At 44.4% G+C, this 18,966-nt stretch overlaps 1 protein-coding gene across 8 annotated transcripts in view; it reads left to right on the forward strand.

Moving 5' to 3' along the window:
- Window positions 1-18,966, forward strand: part of LOC127006773 (triple functional domain protein-like) — a 328,876-nt gene that overhangs the window by 97,251 nt on the left and 212,659 nt on the right. For 5 of the 8 annotated variants that reach the window (XM_050877077.1, XM_050877086.1, XM_050877083.1 and 2 more), the window contains 23 exons: window positions 100-292; window positions 803-1,115; window positions 1,552-1,667; window positions 2,973-3,095; window positions 3,321-3,443; window positions 4,896-5,003; window positions 5,166-5,249; window positions 5,594-5,725; window positions 7,100-7,195; window positions 7,980-8,012; window positions 9,137-9,364; window positions 9,516-9,638; window positions 9,926-10,117; window positions 10,518-10,699; window positions 10,932-11,100; window positions 11,277-11,438; window positions 11,831-12,013; window positions 12,233-12,340; window positions 12,531-12,685; window positions 12,808-14,419; window positions 14,604-14,831; window positions 15,724-15,872; window positions 16,757-16,847. In XM_050877077.1, coding sequence (XP_050733034.1) covers window positions 100-292; window positions 803-1,115; window positions 1,552-1,667; window positions 2,973-3,095; window positions 3,321-3,443; window positions 4,896-5,003; window positions 5,166-5,249; window positions 5,594-5,725; window positions 7,100-7,195; window positions 7,980-8,012; window positions 9,137-9,364; window positions 9,516-9,638; window positions 9,926-10,117; window positions 10,518-10,699; window positions 10,932-11,100; window positions 11,277-11,438; window positions 11,831-12,013; window positions 12,233-12,340; window positions 12,531-12,685; window positions 12,808-14,419; window positions 14,604-14,831; window positions 15,724-15,872; window positions 16,757-16,847 — 4,903 coding nt within the window. Of the gene's footprint in view, window positions 1-99; window positions 293-802; window positions 1,117-1,551; window positions 1,668-2,972; window positions 3,096-3,320; window positions 3,444-4,895; window positions 5,004-5,165; window positions 5,250-5,593; window positions 5,726-7,099; window positions 7,196-7,979; window positions 8,013-9,136; window positions 9,365-9,515; window positions 9,639-9,925; window positions 10,118-10,517; window positions 10,700-10,931; window positions 11,101-11,276; window positions 11,439-11,830; window positions 12,014-12,232; window positions 12,341-12,530; window positions 12,686-12,807; window positions 14,420-14,603; window positions 14,832-15,723; window positions 15,873-16,756; window positions 16,848-18,966 lie in introns of all 8 variants that reach the window. The other 3 variants (XM_050877079.1, XM_050877085.1, XM_050877082.1) reach the window with 2 other exon arrangements.

Consider the following 18,966-nt stretch of genomic DNA (forward strand, 5'->3'; position numbering starts at 1 on the left):
CTTTCACCACTCACCCACTTCCTGTTCTTACTATGTATACTCCTGATAAAAAAAATGCAAAAAAGCAAGCGACACAATTCCTGCTTCTCTCCTCTGCAGTGATGAAGTTCGGGAAGCAGGTTTCACAGTTATCATAGACATGCGAGGGTCGACATGGAACACTGTGAAGCCCATCCTGAAGGAGCTGGCGGAGAGCTTTGCCCCCCACATTTATGCAGTGTACATAGTTAAGCCCGACAACTTCTGGCAGAAGCAACGAACCAGTATAGGAAGCCACAAGTACAAGTTTGAGGTGAGTCTCTGAGTGATGGTGATAAGGGTTGCTGTACAGTTATTCACAGTCCCTACTTTTTATGTTAGTTTGTATCTTCCTTTTAACCTGGTAGCAGCAAGGGGACAAATTTGTGGCTTTACCGTGTAGCAGCAATGGGCCAAATTTTTGCCATAATATAAACCCCCAAAATAGATGATGCATAAACTGACCACATATACGTTGATATATATTATGAAATGGTTTGCGTGAGTGATGATTTTTTCTCATTTTTTTCGCTTAGAGGGGCCTTTAAGAAACATGATCCCCGCAGCTACCGGGTTAAAAGATGTAACATACCTCCCCAGTGTTCCTATTCCAACTCAGAAGATAACTGAGCCTTAAAATCATGCGCTTCCAGTTGTTCCCAGTCTGCATTTATTATTATGTTAAGTAGTTAATATCTGCCTTTTGAGAGATAAAATATAACTCCCCAGTATTTCCATGCTGACTCAGGCAATAAATAAGACTGAATTTGGGTTTTAATTCCAGACAAATTTGATAAGTGTAGAGACCCTCGCCAAGACCATAGACCCCAGCCAGCTGACCAGTGACTTCGACGGGACCCTCGCCTACGACCACAACACCTGGATTGAGCTGCGTCTGGCGGTGGAGGACTTCACGTGGCAGGCCAACGAGCTGCTGGACCAACTGGAGGATGTGCGGGACGAGCTGCAGCAGAGCGACTTTGCGGACGATGTCAACGGTGCCAAGAGAGCCATCGAGAGGCACAAAGAGATGCACCAGAAGGTCACCGGCAATATGGTGCACGATCTTGACCTCACGGGCCAGAGGTTGTTGCAGAGGTTAGTGGAATGTAGAATAAAACCGATTAAAAAATTAGACTTTTCCTCTTTTCCAGCCCCTTGTTCTTTATACTTTTGTTGGAGCAGCATGTATCGGGCTGTCTTGTTGCTGTTTTTGTTTTTTTCCTTGTGGTGCCGCTAGCTTTAAAAAAAAAAAAAAAAAAAAAAAAAAAAGCAACAGGTATTTGACCAAAGAATGTAATGCACTGTACTGTAATGGATGTAATGAATGTAATGTAAAGAGTAACAGGCTTTTTTTTCTTTTTTCATTATTGTTTCCTTTTTTTTTGCCCTTTGCTGTAAAAAAGAAGAAAAAAAAAAAAATCCTTCATGTTTTCAGTGATAATTTTGCTTTATTGTTGTCACTCAGGAGTTCATGGTAAAAAGAGTCTTCGTTCAGCTCGCAGATGTCCTCTGAATGTACGTTTCACTACTGGTGCAGGTTGAATTGTGACGAGGGGAGCAGCGGCTACGACTCCGGCTACTCAGGGCGGGACAGTGCATCCAGCCTCATCCTCAACAACCCCGACTTTCAAAACAGTATTCCCCAGGTAACTATGGTCCCCTGTGATAAATGCCAATATTGCTCCCTGTGTTGTATCTAAGAGGACAGTGCATCCAGCCTTATCCTCAACAACCCCGACTTTCAAAACAGTATTCCCCAGGTAACTATGGCCCCCTGTGATAAATGCTAATATTGCTCCCTGTGTTGCATCTAAGAGGACAGTGCATCCAGCCTCATCCTCAACAACCCCGACTTTCAAAACAGTATTCCCCAGGTAACTATGGTCCCCTGTGATAAATGCTAATATTGCTCCCTGTGTTGTATCTAAGAGGACAGTGCATCCAGCCTCATCCTCAACAACCCCGACTTTCAAAACAGTATTCCTCAGGTAACTATGGTCCCCTGTGATAAATGCTAATATTGCTCCCTGTGTTGTATCTAAGAGGACAGTGCATCCAGCCTCATCCTCAACAACCCCGACTTTCAAAACAGTATTCCCCAGGTAACTATGGTCCCCTGTGATAAATGCTAATATTGATCCCTGTGTTGCATCTAAGAGGACAGTGCATCCAGCCTCATCCTTAACAACCCCAACTTTCAAAACAGTATTCCCCAGGTAACTATGGTCCCCTGTGATAAATGCTAATATTGATCCCTGTGTTGTATCTAAGAGGACAACCTTAACTTGGATTTCCGTGACATTTTTGAGTAAGGTGAACAAGATCTTAGTACAGCGTGATTCTTGGAAAGGTTTATAATGTCTGAAGCGATGATGATGCTTTAAATAAGGTTGTAGTTTTCTTGCTGTTTGGTTTATGTTTATTGTGTGATTTGAAGGTGTTAGTGAATACGTCTACTTTGGTCTCCCTCTCAGATTGTCAGTTTTCTTGTTTTTTGGTTTCTCTACTCTGGGATTTGAGTGTGTTAGTGTATTTACCTACTTTGCTGTTAGGATTTGAATGTTAGTTTATATAGCTACTTGGCAGATTGGGGTTTGAGTGTGTTAGTGCATTTATCTACTTTGCTGTTAGGATTTGACTGTTAGTTTATATAGCTACTTGGCAGATTGGGGTTTGAGTGTGTTAGTGCATTTATCTACTTTGCTGTTAGGATTTAAATGTTAGTTTATATAGCTACTTGGCAGATTGGGGTTTGAGTGTGTTAGTGCATTTACCTACTTTGCTGTTAGGATTTAAATGTTAGTTTATATAGCTACTTGGCAGATTGGGGTTTGAGTGTGTTAGTGCATTTATCTACTTTGCTGTTTCAGATTTGAGAGTTAGTAAATGTATCTGTTGTTTAGGATTTGAGTGTGTTAATGTATATATATCTCCTGTGCTCTCCCTCTCAGATCCTCAGTTTGATGGAGTCAGTCCACCAGGCCCAGCAGCACGTCCAGCAGCTGTGGCAGCATAAAAAGATGCGGCTTGACCAGTGCTTCCAGCTTAGACTCTTTGAGCAAGATGTAGAAAAGGTGAGGTGCTGGCCAGGAGCCTTGAGCCTGGGAATTCTCCTTGGTATCTTGTTTATTTGCTTCTTCTTTGGGAAATATTTGTACCAAGACTCATGAAATAATATTGTCAATCTACTCATGAACTATGTAACTCTTTGATGGTATTGAGTAGCATGAAGAAGCTAAGAAATCATGTAATATAGTATAAGAATCACTGATGTTCACAGTTTCATCTCTTCCTTTCAGATGTTTGATTGGGTGTATCATAATCGTGAAGAGTTCCTAGTCAATTACGTAGAAATAGGTCATTCGTATCAAGTATCCAAAGATCATCAGGAAGCCCACTCCCAGTTCACCGTGGCATGCCAGGTACGTTGGGGACACCATTCCTGCTTCACACCTTCGCTCCTCTACCTGTCTGCTTGAGGATATTATACACACTATTACTTATAAGCATCCCATACATACTCAACAGCTTTTACAAGGTTTTTAGAGTTTCTAGACGATGATTTAGCTTCATATTGGTTTTATGTATTTGGAGTGGTGTAGTTTATTGTCCCAAAGGATGGTTTTAAGAAGTGGCCTTAACAAATGTTTCATACAGCTGATAACAGGAACACTAGGAATCTTTTTGCTTGTTATCACTCTGTCTCTAATGACCCGAGACATGGATTGAGGCTCCAAAGGCCTTCAGTCACAGGGTAGCCTTTGGCCCGATGCTAGAGTGTCCTCCTCCCATCTCGGGGGCCCAGGTTCGAATCCCGGGCATATTGTTGAAAAATAGTTTATTCTCTCTAATAGATCAAATTATCATGTGCTTCAGCAAGTGGAAATACTCTCCATGACACAGCCATCATGTATACTCATTTGTATTTTTTGCTTTGAACATTCTGCTGATAAACTCACTTGGCACAGATGTGTGGACCTGCAGACAGTGGCCGGCATAGCTTGCAACTGATGTCAGGTAGATTCTGAACCCTGGGTGTGTACGGTAGACTCCTTAACCAAGAGTTGACAAAGAGCTCGTCTGGATGTGTTTTATCTGTACACGATTTTATCTGCCCAACGCATTCTAGGCAGCTTTCTTCTGTATTACATATAAAAGATACTTTGAAAGTTCAAAGCTATATTTTATTTTTTTCTTATTGTAAATATTCATCTAATCTCTAATATTTGTTATGCCACCATGAACCTTGAAAAAATCAAGGCTATTCAGAATGATAGTAAGCCTCCCTGAAAATAGTCATTGTAGCAGATGTATGAACACCCAGATAATAGAAGAAAAGTATTTATACTTAAAATTTGGCCGCCATTCCTGAGACAGTTTCCTCTGTTTTGTTCCTTTGCATGTTTCCTGTTTCAGGTTTTATTCTTCATCCAGACATTCTGCTTCACCCCTAAACACCTCATGGCCCTCAGGAGGCTCCTGCTATTTCCTTTTATGTGTGTTTGTGTGTTGTTAGGACTAATAAAGTCTATAATGCAAAGTTACACCTCTGTATATAATTCTCATCATAAATCTACCCACTGGGTTGTTCATTTAGTTCTTGAAACTTCATATTGGGCATCTGATGTTAAATATCCCATATTTGTGACTGATTTAATGAATTATGTCAATATATAATGTTTTCATATGTGTGAATTTATGAGACGACCACCTATACATCATGTTGCAGCTTTAAGGAAGGCAATTGAAAAGTCTTTATATGTGAAAAAAGTTCATGTAGATTAGCAATGCAAACTTATCATAATAAAAGTATTACATCAAACATCAGCTGGCTTCCCAATGTCTGAGTGATGTTTTCTCTCCCTCCCCTACAGAAGGTGTACATGAACATCAACAGAATACTGAGCGTTGCCTCAAGACTCATGGAGACGGGCCACTATGCCGCGCAGCACATCGGGAACGTGGCCGCCAAGCTGGACCAGGTGAGGGGGTGGCCGAGGTGACTTTCTCTCGGTACTTCTTCAGTTCGTCTCAGGCTGTTCATAAGCTTTTGTGGGTTCCGTGACAACTTTTCATTTTGTTGAGTAGTTTCCCACGTGCAGGATAAAGTGACGGCTGGTAAACCCACTTTTTTTCTGCCTCAGGTCTGGAAGGAGTTTGCGGCAGGCCTGGATGAGAGATCTTCGGTGTTGGCGCTGTCTGTTATGTTCCACCAGAAAGCTGAACAGGTGCGGCTAGATCTCTTACACCTTCCATATTCATTGCCTGTTATACCTGTCTCATGTCTTCCCTTCTGTAATTTGATGGAAGGATACTTTTTTTATTTCATCACCAAACAAAAAGTCGCCATACGGTAGAATTTACTTTTCCTGCCCAGAAGACCTCATGGTAACCTTGACCTCTCTTTTGACTACTCTTTACTTTTATCTTTTATAGGAGCAGTGAGTAGTGGGCTTTTTTTTGTACTCTTTTTATTTCCCTTGAGCCCTGTTCTCTGATGTAAAAAAAATAAATAAATAAATAAAAAATAAAAATAAAAAATGAAATAAAAACTTGCCATTGTGTTTTCCAGTATATTGAGAGTGTACCAACTTGGGTGGAGAATTGCAAGATCACCACCTTGCCTTCTGACATCCTGACCCTCGAGGCGTCCATCCACCACCACCAGTCCCTGTACGAGACCATGTGCCAGGCCTACACCGAGGTAAGGAGGAGCGTTTGGGGGTGGGTTGGGGGGGGGAAGCACTATTTGTTGTGTGATCAGTGGACTTCAAAATTGCAGAATTGTTTCATGTGTTATTTTTGACTAAAGGTTCTTCTCAAGTTCCAGCAGTTATAAGTCTGTGTTGTTTATCCTCCAGTGAAATGAAGTGCTTTGATTATTTTAGAAGGTAGGAAATGTGAATATGTTGTTGACTTTGGTGATAGAAAGGAAAATAAATTGTAGTTGAAAGGAGATTTTGTCGTACGTCCCTCAGTGTCATGAAGATGTGACTCTTTCTTTCCTCCAGTGTCTGACCATCATTTCCACTTTCAGCTCCACAACTCGCACCAGCTCTTACTAAATGGTCTCGACTCGTTAGTCAGAAACGTTCATGGGACGGCTGAGTGTTTCCCTGTAGGGAGCCGAGGGTTTTGTGCACACTGAGCATGGCGGGGAGGCTTGTCTGGAGGGTACATTTGGGTGTCAAGCACAGGGGGAAAACAGCAAACATTTTATTGGTTTTGTATCTCAAGTGTTGGTAATTTCAGGGGGAGCAATATCGTTTCTTGTAATATGGAATAACTTAATAACTTTACCGTGAATGTTTGCTGTGTCTTAAGCCTCTTTTGTATATGGCATATGAGTGAGGGCTCCATGTGGTTGTGGTTGTGCCTGACTGGAGGTGGGCATTGGGAGGTGTCTGTGCCAGGACTCAGTAGGGTGTCTGCTAGGAAGGTTTGCATAGGGTTCTCCAGATCTCCCTACAGCAGCATGCTTCCTTGTGTTCTCCTTCCCTGGGTGGTGGTTATTATCATTATTACTCAACATTTTTCAGCATCAATTGGAGGCCCTTCAGCATTGTGGGTTTTTATAGCTCGAGGATCAGGACACAGCAAGCATAATGTCTAACTTCCTGTCTATATCTCCAACCCCTTTATCCCTCACAAGAACTTCTAGACATTAAATCCATTTCCTAAAATCGCTTTCATTGGCTATTTTCATCCTCCTCTCATTTAAAACCCTTTCATATACTTTTCCTGATCCACTGAGTAAGCTTACTTCCTTACAACTGTTACAACCATCCCTAGATCCATTTCTTTGAGCACACATTAGCAGCATATTATCTCAAAGCTGTTGAGTAACTTTCAGGCAACCTTGTTAAATACACTACATGGCTGTTGCTGATGGATATTTCTTCTTCCATACTTTTACATTTCAGAAAATTGGGGGTGCCAAAATGTTCATCTGGCTGATTGTCATTATATGCATGGTTCTGTTTTGTTCCCACGAATCCATTGGTTTTGGGGTGGATTGTGTCACTGGTATTGGTGAGTGTGTGCCCCTTGCTAATGGTGGTGGTGGTGGTGGTTACAGGTGCACAGTACCAGCAAGAAGCTTCTCTACCAGCTGGACCACTTGGTACAAATCTGTAGCCAGCTGCGTCGGGATGGCCAGATGCGCAGCAAGCACGTAAGCAGAGAGCTGTGGCTTTGCATGGGGTGGAGCATGGTGACTGTGGAGTGGTGTGGGGGGAGCTAGTCTGGGTCAGGAGGTGGAAGAAGTGTTTTGGATTGTGTGAAAGAGGATCTCGTGTCCATCTGCCAAGGAGTTTCACATGGAGCTCCTTGGATGTTTGAGGGAACGGAGCATGCACGGGAATACATTTGTTAAAGAAACTCCATCTATAAACAGTTCTTATTTTATTGCCTAAGAATTTGTGTTGGTTAAAGAAACATTTTCCCTTAAACTTGATAACATCATTGGCATGCCTTGGGTGGAAGTCAGTGATCCTCTTCCCCACAGTCGGTGTGCTGCAAGTCTGTTTGTGCTCCTGCTGATATACCATTGACCTTGATATTATGATGTCCTCATGAAGTAACCATGACCTCTTGTGCCATTTATTTACCAGTCCAGTACAGTGATGCCAAAACTAGGTACATTAATTTTGTGGACCATTACTGACTGATAAGTATTTTGATATATTTTACAGTGCTAAACACATTTTTACGGCTGAGCTTTAGCAGTTCAAGTTTGCATGTGAATTGGACAAGTTTTATAGCCTAGAGTCATGGCTGTTATGTAAGGAAGGCTTGCATTGCTTCAGTAATGTAATTATTATTTGGACAATGTTAAAAATCCATGTTTTATTCAGTTACTTTTTAACAATTCATTTTCTGAAGGGAAGGAAAATGTGTTTGATTTTCAGAGATAGCAGTTTTGCTCATGCTTTTCTTTTCTTTTTTTCACAATGAAGAAGAAGCCACGTGGAAAGCCATCGGCGTATTCTGTAAGTTTGTTATTATTTTGCTTTGTTGTTCCCTTGCCCCTTGCCCTGCCCTCCAGCACCTTGGAGGGCGTCTCTAGTAGTGTCTGTGTTCAGGGAGTGGAGGTGATGCACGGAGCTTTACTAGCCAAGAAAGGGGCATAAGACTAGTACTGTCAGAGTAGATAATATTGCTAAAGTGAAAAATAATTTGTTTAAACAATCGTCAACCAAAACATCTTTATATTTTGTTTCAAGGTCACATAACATTGAGTATTTGATCTGGTCCACCATTTTCCTGCATCAGTGGTCAGTGCCTGTGGTACTGTTTTAGGTTTAAAATTTTACGTTTCTCAAATCGTACATACACGTGGCTGTTTTAAACAAACATAGAGTCTGGGATTTGCTTTTTGTGTTGAATGTTGCATTTTCATGGTTTAAAACTTTTTAAATGACTTGCTCTATATTTTAAGGCAGAGCAGCATTTCCTATTGAGGGAATCTTGTAGTCTTTAACTCTTGTCCATAGCAGATTATTTTAATTAGTTTTACGGACAAGAATGGTTTTAATATTTTGAGTATTGTGCAGCGCATTGTAGACATTTTGTTATTGTTGGATGAATTAGTTGATTTTCATTTATAATTCACAATATTTTTTATTGATCATGATAAAAGTTGTGATTCTAAGCCCAGGTGTCAGGTCAGTCATTAGACAAGTAAGAGAGTGGTGCTGCATTCATTCTAATACTCGTGCTAGTGTTTCCAGGTCTGTTTGTAGATTCAACAGAATTAGTTCTTTCATGGTGTGGTTGGCTTCTGTGTGTCTGACTACATATCTCAATTTTATTATTTACCTTCTTGTTGTTGGGGATGGAGGGCAAGAATTCAGGGGCCCAAGGGGGAAATGATCAGAAAAAGTGTGAATGATAACAGTGCTTGTGTCTTTGCAACAAGCTTTATTAATTCTATTCACTAGTAAAGTCAGTGAGCTGTAATGGTAATAGTCAGTGTTAGTTAGAATAGTACTGAAGAGTCAGTTTTATTCATTCACAGAAACAGGTACTTAAAAAAGAAGGCTTTACTGTCTGAGGAGTTCATTTTACTTACTGATGAATGTGAAGTGTAGAGACGGTGCCCTTTGTGTGGCAGGTGACCCCCGATGGCAAGGTGGTGTACCGCGGGGGTCCACACCAGCAGCGCGGGCCGGGAAACAGTGGGAACCCAGCGGCAGACTACTCCGAGGGGGCGAGTCACGTCCTAGCTGTCATCCACGAGATCCTGGGGCACCACCGGGCGGTTGAGCAGCGGTGGTCTGACAAGAAACTTAAGCTACACCAAAGACTGGCGCTGCGCCTCTTCCAGGAGGACGTGAAGCAGGTGAGTGGCACGGGTTGGGTCGTGTTAGCTGGCAGTTGGATCCACAATGAAACAGTTGATTGAGAATAATTCTAAGCATAACAAATAAGAAATGTTACAATATTTTTGGATATATTCCACTGCTTATGCCTTTATGGTTGTTGTCCCAAAGGTGCTGGACTGGCTGCAGACACACGGAGAAGTTTTCCTCCACAAGAATCCAGGGATTGGACGCAACCTTGCCAAAGCACGGATGTACCAGAAAAGCCACGAACACTTTGAGAATGTCGCCCAGGTAACTCTTAATTAGGCACCTTTTATGGGAGAGAGCATGCAGTGAATTTTCATAGAGGGTTTATTGAAAATTGATAGTAATGTAGATTTTGGGAAGCTTCCAATAATGATGACTGATAGAAGGGAGAGGGAAACAATTACCCATGAAGAAGTGTTTGAAGAGGCTTTTTGCTTTTTACTGTATATAAATGAAGCAGCTCAAAGGGCAACACTAAACAAATATATAAAAAGAACCTGCTAATCACTGCTCCTACAACTCCCATAACATTCCTCTCTGTGTGTTTTCAGAATACGTACACGAATGCGGAGAAGCTGCTGCAGGCGGCGGAGGAGCTGGCGCACACGGGGGAGTGCAACCCGGAGGAGATCTACAACGTGGCGCAGACGCTGGACACGCACATCGCCAGGTTCGCCACACGGGTGCAGAAGCGACACAGACTGCTCAACATGGCGGTGCTGTTCTACACGCACGAAAAGGAGGTGAGTCAAGGCTGGGGTGGGGCTTGAGGGTGTATTTTTTTTTGCATTTTTTTTACAGTAAAGGAAATGGGTCAGGGGTAAAAACAAATGAAAATGAAAAAGCTTACTAAGTACTGAAGGGAGTTGGTGACGTTCAGATTTTCTTCACTGAAATTATTCATATCATTAGGATGGAAGTGTGTTGATGAGATGGATTAATGTGTGTTCCTCTTAATGTGTGCTCCTTGTGGCTTAAATTTGCCTAGTTATACCTGGTTAAAATTTTATTGTCAGCAAAGAAAAGTGTAAATCCATGTTGAGTTCCTTTAGTACCCATTATAGTACGCTAAAGGGACTTGTTATTTGGCGAATGTTCCTCCCAAACTTTGTGACATAAATAACGCTGAGTTTTCCCCCCCAGCTGCTGTCTTGGCTGGAGGAACTGATCTCTGAACTGGAGAGTGACGAGAGGATAGACGAAAATTGTGATTCCGTCGAAGCGGCGGAAAGACTCCTTGCTCAAATGACCTCCCAGCGAGACTCCACCCTTGATGCCTGTGTGTCCACCACCCACGAGGGGGAGGGTCTCCTCAACGAACTGAGGTAGGTCTTCTGCATCAGTTAATCAGTGAGTCTGAGGTGTTAAGCTTGAAGAAAGTTTGATTGGGAAACATTATATGCCCATTACAGTTCCTTATACCTTTGGCTCTCTCCACTGTCCTTGTATATTGCCTTAAAATTAGAGTCATGCCTTCCTTGCTAGAATTTAGAGCACAGTGATTTTACCTCGAAGGGCTATGAAACAAAGCACTTGATGCATATTTTTCTCATACAGGTCAGCCAATGTGACCTCTGATGCGGGCTGCAGCTCCGTAGAGGGAGTTGAAGAGGCCCTTGAGAGGCTGGTCAAGAAACGAGATGAACTGGAGAACCTCTGGGCCGCCCGGAAGCTGCGTCTTGATCTCCTCCTGCGACTGAGACTGTTCCAGAGAGACTCAGTTGACGTAAGACTGCTAATAATATTTTTGTTGGTACTGTCACCTTTATGAAGCCTGGGATGTGATTATTGGTGGGAAGTTGATAAGACAGGAATGAGAGCATATATCATTTCTAGCTAATCTTTTAAACCAAAATAAAAAAATTCCTCAGAGTCTAAGCTACATCCTTTCCCTCCCTGTAGAGGCTGACCCAGCTTGACATGTGGGGCGAGGAACTCCAGAACACAGAGTTTGGGCGGGACATAGCGGACGCCGAGAGGATGCTGGTGCTTCACAATGACTCTGCCTCACACATGCAGAACACTACATATCAGGTGCTTCAGAGCGGCCAGGAACTCCTCCAGGTAAGGCAGTCATACAACACTATCTTCCTCTCACTGTTGTATTAAAAGGGTTTATTCAATGTGTACAATTTGTTGAGGGAGGAAGAGTGATGTGTATATTCTAACTTCATCTCTTTCTTTCTTGGATCTTCCCAGTTGCTTTAACATGTACAATTTGTTAAGGGAGGAAGAGAGAAGTGTATATTTTAACTTCATATTACAACACTATCCAGGATTCTTCTCGCTACTGTATGGAGTGTTTATTTAGCATGCACAGTTTGTGATATTACAGCACTATCCAGGATTCTTCTCGCTACTGTATGGAGTGTTTATTTAGCATGCACAGTTTGTGAAGGGAGTCACAGTAAAGAGTGTATTATAGCCTCCTTCCTCTCTTTGTCCAATCTTCCCAGTTATTGGAGACCTCAGGGATCCAGATTCGCGCTGATGCTGAGTCGGACGCTGCCACCAAGGTGTCCATGATCCTGGAGTGCATCCACGAGCGGCTGATGGACATTGAGGTTCTGGTGGACATGAAGAGAGTGAAGCTGGAGCAGTGCATTCACCTCCTCCAGTTTGAGAGTGAAGCCAACCAGGTGTGTGTTTGATGGCTGCAACCTTCATGTTATTCCAAGTTGTATAATCCCTGTCATTCTTTTTTTCTTTTTTCCTATTGTTATAGTAAAGTAGAATCAGTATACTATATCTCATTACTATTTGTTTTAAGTCCAATACAAAAAGGTGGTTCACTTAGCAAACTTGCAGCAAACGAAGCTATAAAGATGCAGGAGTGATGCAGGTTGTGTCTCCTTCAGGTGATAAGTTGGATCCGCAATGGGGAGGCGGTGCTGGTGGGAAGCTTCACCATTCCAAGCTCCCTGGCCGAGTCAACGGCTCTGTCTCACGAACACGAACAGTTCCAGGTAAATATCTCTTTCTTGTTTCTGAAGACTATTTAAAAAAAAAAAAAAAAAAAAAAAAAAAAAAAAAAAGTTAATTTTTACTCTATGAAATCATGTGTCAGTAATGCTGTGTTGGCAACCAGTGGTGGAGTGAGGGCAGCAGGGCCTGGGTGGGGAATGTGAAATTATTTCTTGTGTTTCTTTTCTACAGGTTGCAATAGAAAAGACACACGCGGCTGTGGTTCAAATACGCCAAAGATCTTCTGCCTTGTTAATGGCTAAGCATTACAGTCCTGAGCAGGTGATGGAGATAGAGACCAATGTCACCAAGAAGTGGGAGAAGCTCGTTACCTGTGCAGAAGACAGGTAATACATCTATGACTTGCCATAAATATATCTGACTTAGTTTAATAATAATTATTTAATGTACATTTTAATCGTGGCTTTGATCTTATAGAGAGTACTAAGCTGCCTGCATTGCTCCTCAGATACAAGCTGGTCCAGGCGTCCATCACGTTCTACAAGACGGCGGAGCAGGTGTGCTCGGTGCTGGAGTCTCTGGAGCGTGACTACCGCCGGGACGAGGACTGGTGCCAGAAGGAGGTGGCGGGCCAGGTGGCTGCATCTAGTCAGGGGGATCAGCAGCAGCCTCAGCAGCAGAATAAGACAGACCAACAGCAAAAACCAGACCAGCAACAACAGCAGACCCAGCAGCAACAGCAGCAGCAGCAGTCCACAGGTCAGGGGGGCCAGGCAGGCTCAGACCGTGCAGCCTCCATCTCCCTCCTCATCAACAAGCACCAGGAGCAGAAGGAAGGCTTCCTCAAGGCCTGCACGCTGGCCCGACGCACGGCCGAGACCTTCCTCAAGTATTCCAACCGCTCCCAGAACTACTACAACATGAAGGGCGACCTTGGCTCCAGGGGCCCCGAGACCAAGGTGAGGGGCATCCTGGACAACCTCATGGCCCAGGAGAACAAGGTGCTGGACCACTGGACCCAGAAGAAGAAGAAGCTGGACCAGTGCCAGCAGTTTGTCCTGTTTGAAGGGTCAGCCAAGCAGGCCCTGGACTGGATCATGGAGACAGGCGAGCTGTACCTCTCCACCCACACCAACCTGGGAGACAGCCGGGAGGAGACGGAGCGGCTCCTGCGGGAACACAACGAGTTCAAAGGGACGGCCAAAGACACGCGGGAGAGGGTGAAGCTGCTGCTGCTCCTGGCGGACTCCCTGGTGGAGAAGGGCCACGCCCACGCTGCCGCCATCAAGGAATGGGTGGCCAGTGTGGACAAGGCCTACAAGAACTTCTCCGGCCGGATGGACCGCTACCGCCTGCAGCTGGAGGGCCGGCTGGGCATCCAGAGTGAGGACAGCAAGGCCTCCCTCTCCCTGGACCGTCACAGTGACCCGTCCCTGGAGAACAAGGTCGGGGCCGTGGTCACCGTGGCTCAGGTGGCCAACAAGGAGGTCAGTGAGGAGAGGCGCAAGTCTGCCCGCAAGAAAGAGCTGATCATGAGGGAGCTGCTGAACACAGAGCGTGTGTATGTCAAAGACTTGGAGGTGTGCTGCAGAACTTACCTGTTCGAGACCCGCCAGCCCACCGCCCCAGCTGCCCTGCAGGGGAAGGACGGGATCATCTTCTGCAACATGGAGGAGATCCTGCAGTTCCACAAAAACACCTTCCTGCAGGAGATAGAGAAGTACCAGTGCATGCCTGAGGATGTGGGGCATTGCTTCGTCACCTGGGCGGCCAAATTTGATGTCTACGTCAAGTACTGCAAAGCCCAGCCAGAGTCCAACCGCCTGCTGGTGAGTCAGGCCGGAGCCTTCTACGAGGAGGTGCAGCGCAAGCACGGCGTGGAGCACCCCATCCCCGCCTACCTCATCAAGCCTGTGCAGCGCATCACCAAGTACCAGCTGCTGCTCAAGGAGCTGCTGTCCTGCTGTGAGGATGAGAACCAAGGCGAGATCAAGGATGGCCTGGAAGTGATGCAGAATGTACCCAAGAAGGCCAACGACGCCCTCCACCTCTCCATGCTGGACGGCTGTGACGTGCCGCCAGACTCTCTCGGGGAGGTGATCCTGCAGGACAGCTTTCAGGTCAGTGTGTGTGTGTGTAATTTCCCACGGTCTGATCATTGGCTTGACTTGTGATCCTCCAGCCCTTTTTCTGAATAAGCTTGGGGCTGTGGGGATAAATCTTTTGGTGTCTGTGTTTGTGTATGTGTTAATAATTTTGTTTTCTTGATGTATGGATGAAGAGGTTCGTTATTTCCTGTTTCAGGTTTGGGACCCGAGGCAGTTGATCAGGAAGGTGCGTGACCGGCACATCTTCCTCTTTGACTTGTACCTCGTGTTCTGCAAGGAGGTGCGCGACCCCAGCGGCAGCAAGACCAAGTACGCCTACAAGCACCGCCTTGTGACCTCGGAGCTGGGCGTCACAGAGCACATCGAAGGGGACGAGTGCAAGTTTGCCGTTTGGACTGCACGGACGGGAGTCAGTGACGGCAAGGTGAGGGATGGATTCAAAGCTTTGAGGCAGAAAAAGGTCTTGTTTGAACTTATTCTGTGTCTATAGGCTGTGTTTTGTGAAGTCCTAAGTCATAAAATTCATTATTAGCCTGCACACCCTCTCATACATATGAGCTGATGATGTAAAGTTAATGCTTAATTGTATTTTCTCTTAAGCAGCAAGATCAAGACTAGAACTCCCTCATGATTAGTTAGACAAAGACTAGGACGTCGTAATCAGCAAGATCTCTTTCCTCTTCACGGATGATCCTCTGACTGAGTGAACACAGTGGAGAGACACACAGTGGATGCTGTCTCTTTATTCCTTCTTAGCAGACCACATAACACAGCTAACACTTGGTTCCATGGCATTAACAGCAAGACACGCTTCTCTCTCCTTCACTGATGATCCTTTGACTGAGTGAACACAGTGGAGAGACACACAGTGGATGATGCTTCTTTATTCTTTCTTAGCAGACCACACAACACAGCTAACACTTGGTTCCATGGCATTAACAGCAAGAAACACCTATCTCCCCTTCACTGATGATCCTCTGACTGAGTGAACACAGTGGAGAGACACACAGTGGATGATGCTTCTTTATTCTTTCTTAGCAGACCACATAACACAGCTAACACTTGGTTCCATGGCATTAACAGCAAGACACGCCTCTCTCCCCTTCACCAATGATCCTCTGACTGAGTGAACACAGTGAAGGGCCCCGTTGTAGATGATGCTTCTTTATTCTTTCTTACCAGACCACATAACACAGCTTAGTTACACGGCATTAACAGCAAGACACGCTTCTCTCCCCCTCACAGATGATCCTCCGAGCGAACACAGTGAAGGGCCCCGTTGTAGATAACATATTCTTTCTTACCAGACCTCACAGATGATCCTCCGAGCGAACACACTGGAGAGCAAGCAGACGTGGGTGAGGAAGCTGAGGGAGGTGATCCAGGAGACCTACCTCAGCTCTGCCCTGCCCTTCTCCATGGTCAAGTCTCCTGCCAAGACGCCCAAGCAGAACCGTGCCAGCAGGTGGGTCTGGGCAGCAGCAGTGTGTGTCAAGAGGCGTTTTCTTCTATACATTGATAGGAAAGATTGTTCTCACCTCATTTTTTGTCTTCTTATTATGTGTCATGCGTCATTTTCTTCCATACAGTGTTACGGAAGATTGTTTTACCATTGTGTTTGTTTTCATTTGTGTGTCAAGAGGCATTTTCTTCCATACATTGATAGGAAAGATTGTTCTCACCTCGTTTTTTGTCTTCTTTTTATGTGTCATGCGTCATTTTCATCCATACAGTGTTACGGAAGATTGTTTTACCATTGTGTTTGTTTTCATTTGTGTGTCAAGTGGCATTTTCTTCCACACATTGTTTTGGAAGATCATTTTTCCATCTTGTTTTTGATATGAAAGACCGGTTTTTCATTTTGATTTCATATTTTGTGTTGATTTTTCAAGGTATTGTTAAAAGTATGTGTTGTTGTTGCACTGATGCCATTTAAGTTAATATCTTATAATAATGTTAAGCCAGGTTTTCAAGAGAGAGAGAGAGAAATTTTCTTGAATGCTGTTGAGAATATATCCTCTTTCACTGATGTCTTAAGTTTTGATGTATGAGAGGAATTTATTTCCGATTATGACATGGGGCCATACTTTTAAAGAGAGAGAGAGAGAGAGAGAGAGAGAGAGGGAGAGGGAGAGGAGAGGAGAGGAGAGGAGAGAGACGAGAGACCGTGAAAGCAAGCAAGAGAGAGAGAAATGAAAGAGTGAGAGAGAGTGAGATAGAAAAACGAACGAGAGTGAGAGCGAGAGCAAGAGAGAGCGAGAGAGAAAGAACATGAATCATCAACAAACTTTCCCCATAAACTAACATACTTCCCCCTCATCTCCTCCTCCTCCTCCTCCTCACGCCCAGGGACTTGGAGGAGGCCATCGAGGAAAACGCCGAGAACACCGACCGGAACTCCCTCGCCTCCTACTCCTCCTCCAACACAGACTCCGACAAGGTAAGTGCTCGCTCCACCTACCCGTACACACATTGCACCTGTTTACCTTACCTCTGTTTACCCTCCCTGCTCTGTTTGCCCCGGGCCTGTGTTGCTCCGTGGCCATTGTTGCAGCCTGCGGCGATCTCGAGAAACAGGGAATTCTCTAGCGCCTCTTGGAAGGGGTGTGGGTGTGTGGGGTGGGGTGGTTCGTGCTGGAGGGGATGTTTGGTTGTAGTGGAGTGGGGATTTAGCGGGAGGGTGTGATGGAGAGGTAAGTGGATGGTGGTAAGGGAGGTGGAGTGTGTACGTGGGGTGTGGTGGTTCGTGGTGGAAGGGAAGTGGGGTTGTGTGGAGCATGAGGTGGAGGTGAACTGTGGTGGTAAGGTGGTGGATTGAGTGTTTAGGTGTTGTGGGGAGCATCTTGCTTGTGTATGTGTGTGTGGGAATGGGTTTAAAGTGTACAGATGGGGAAGAATAATGTTATGGGCATATAAGTGTTTTATTTTTATTTTTTACAACAAAGGAGACAGCTCAAGGACACACAAAAAAGGAGACAATAATAAAAAAAGCCCGCTACTCGCTGCTCCTATAAAGAATCCAAGGAGGTGGCCGAACGAGGGGTCAATAATGTGATGGTGGTAATGAGGTGGATGAAGAAGTGGTTTGGTGAAGAGGGGGGGTTATGGGTTATGTGTGCGTGTGTGTGTGTGCGTGGTAATGTGTGTGCGTGAAGAAGAAGAAGAAGAAGGTAACAGTCATAGCAATTAGAGGAAAGAGGAAGATAATGGGCATAAAAATCACAACTAAGAGGAAGAGGAAAAGATTGAGCATAGAAGTCATAGAGAAGAGGAAAGAATTGGGCTTAACAACCACAGAGAAGAGGAAGATAATGGGCATAAAAATCACAACTAAGAGGAAGAGGAAAAGATTGAGCATAGAAGTCATAGAGAAGAGGAAAGAATTGGGCTTAACAACCACAGAGAAGAGGAAGGTAATGGGCCTGGCAATCAAAGAGGAAAAGAAGAGGAAAACGTTGGGCATAAGAGTTGTGGAGAAAGGAAAAGTAAGGGACGGAAGAGGAAGAGGAAGAGGAGAGAAGGAGGATAAAAGACGTACAGAAGAGGAAAGTAACAGACAGGAAGCAAAGGGAAGAAGAGGAAGAGGAAAACAATGAGCATAATAGATGTAGAGAAGAGGAAACTATCGGACCATATCAATCCAAGAGGAGAGGAAGAGGAAGAGGAAAGAAGAAGGATAAAAGACATATAGAAGAGGAAAGTAACAGACAGGAATGAAAGGGAAGAAGAGGAAGAGGAAAACAATGAGCATAATAGATGTAGAGAAGAGGAAACTAACGAACCATATCAATCCAAGAGGAGAGGAAGAGGAAGAGGAAAGAAGGAGGATAAAAGACATATAGAAGAGGAAAGTAACAGACAGGAATCAAAGGGAAGAAGAGGAAGAGGAAAACAATGAGCATAATAGATGTAGAGAAGAGGAAACTAACGGACCATATCAATTCAAGAGGAGAGGAAGAGGAAGAGGAAAGAAGGAGGATAAAAGACATACAGAAGAGGAAAGTAACAGACAGGAATCAAAGGGAAGAAGAGGAAGAGGAAAACAATGAGCACAATAGATATAGAGAAGAGGAAACTATCGGACCATATCAATCCAAGAGGAGAGGAAGAGGAAGAGGAAAGAAGGAGGATAAAAGACATATAGAAGGGGAAAGTAACAGCAATCAAAGGGAAGAAGAGGAAAACAATGAGCATAATAGATGTAGAGAAGAGGAAACTATCGGACCATATCAATCCAAGAGGAGAGGAAGAGGAAGAGGAAAGAAGGAGAATAAAAGACATATAGAAGAGGAAAGTAACAGACAGGAATCAAAGGGAAAAAGAGGAAGAGGAACAGGTGTAAATACCACAGAGAAGGAGTAAAGGGGAAAACTGACAAGCATAATATCTGTAAAGAGGAAGGCAATTGCAAAGGAAGCTTTTTTACACACGGAGGGATGGACTATAACTTGGCACTGGGGCATGGGCGTGCGTGGGTGTCTGGGTGCGGGGCGGGGCGGGGCGGGGGCGGAGTGGAGGCGGCGTGGGGCGGTGGTATTGGCAGGATGCTTAGCGGCCTG

Source organism: Eriocheir sinensis, chromosome 33 (assembly GCF_024679095.1).
Source record: "Eriocheir sinensis breed Jianghai 21 chromosome 33, ASM2467909v1, whole genome shotgun sequence".
Taxonomy (NCBI): domain Eukaryota; kingdom Metazoa; phylum Arthropoda; class Malacostraca; order Decapoda; family Varunidae; genus Eriocheir; species Eriocheir sinensis.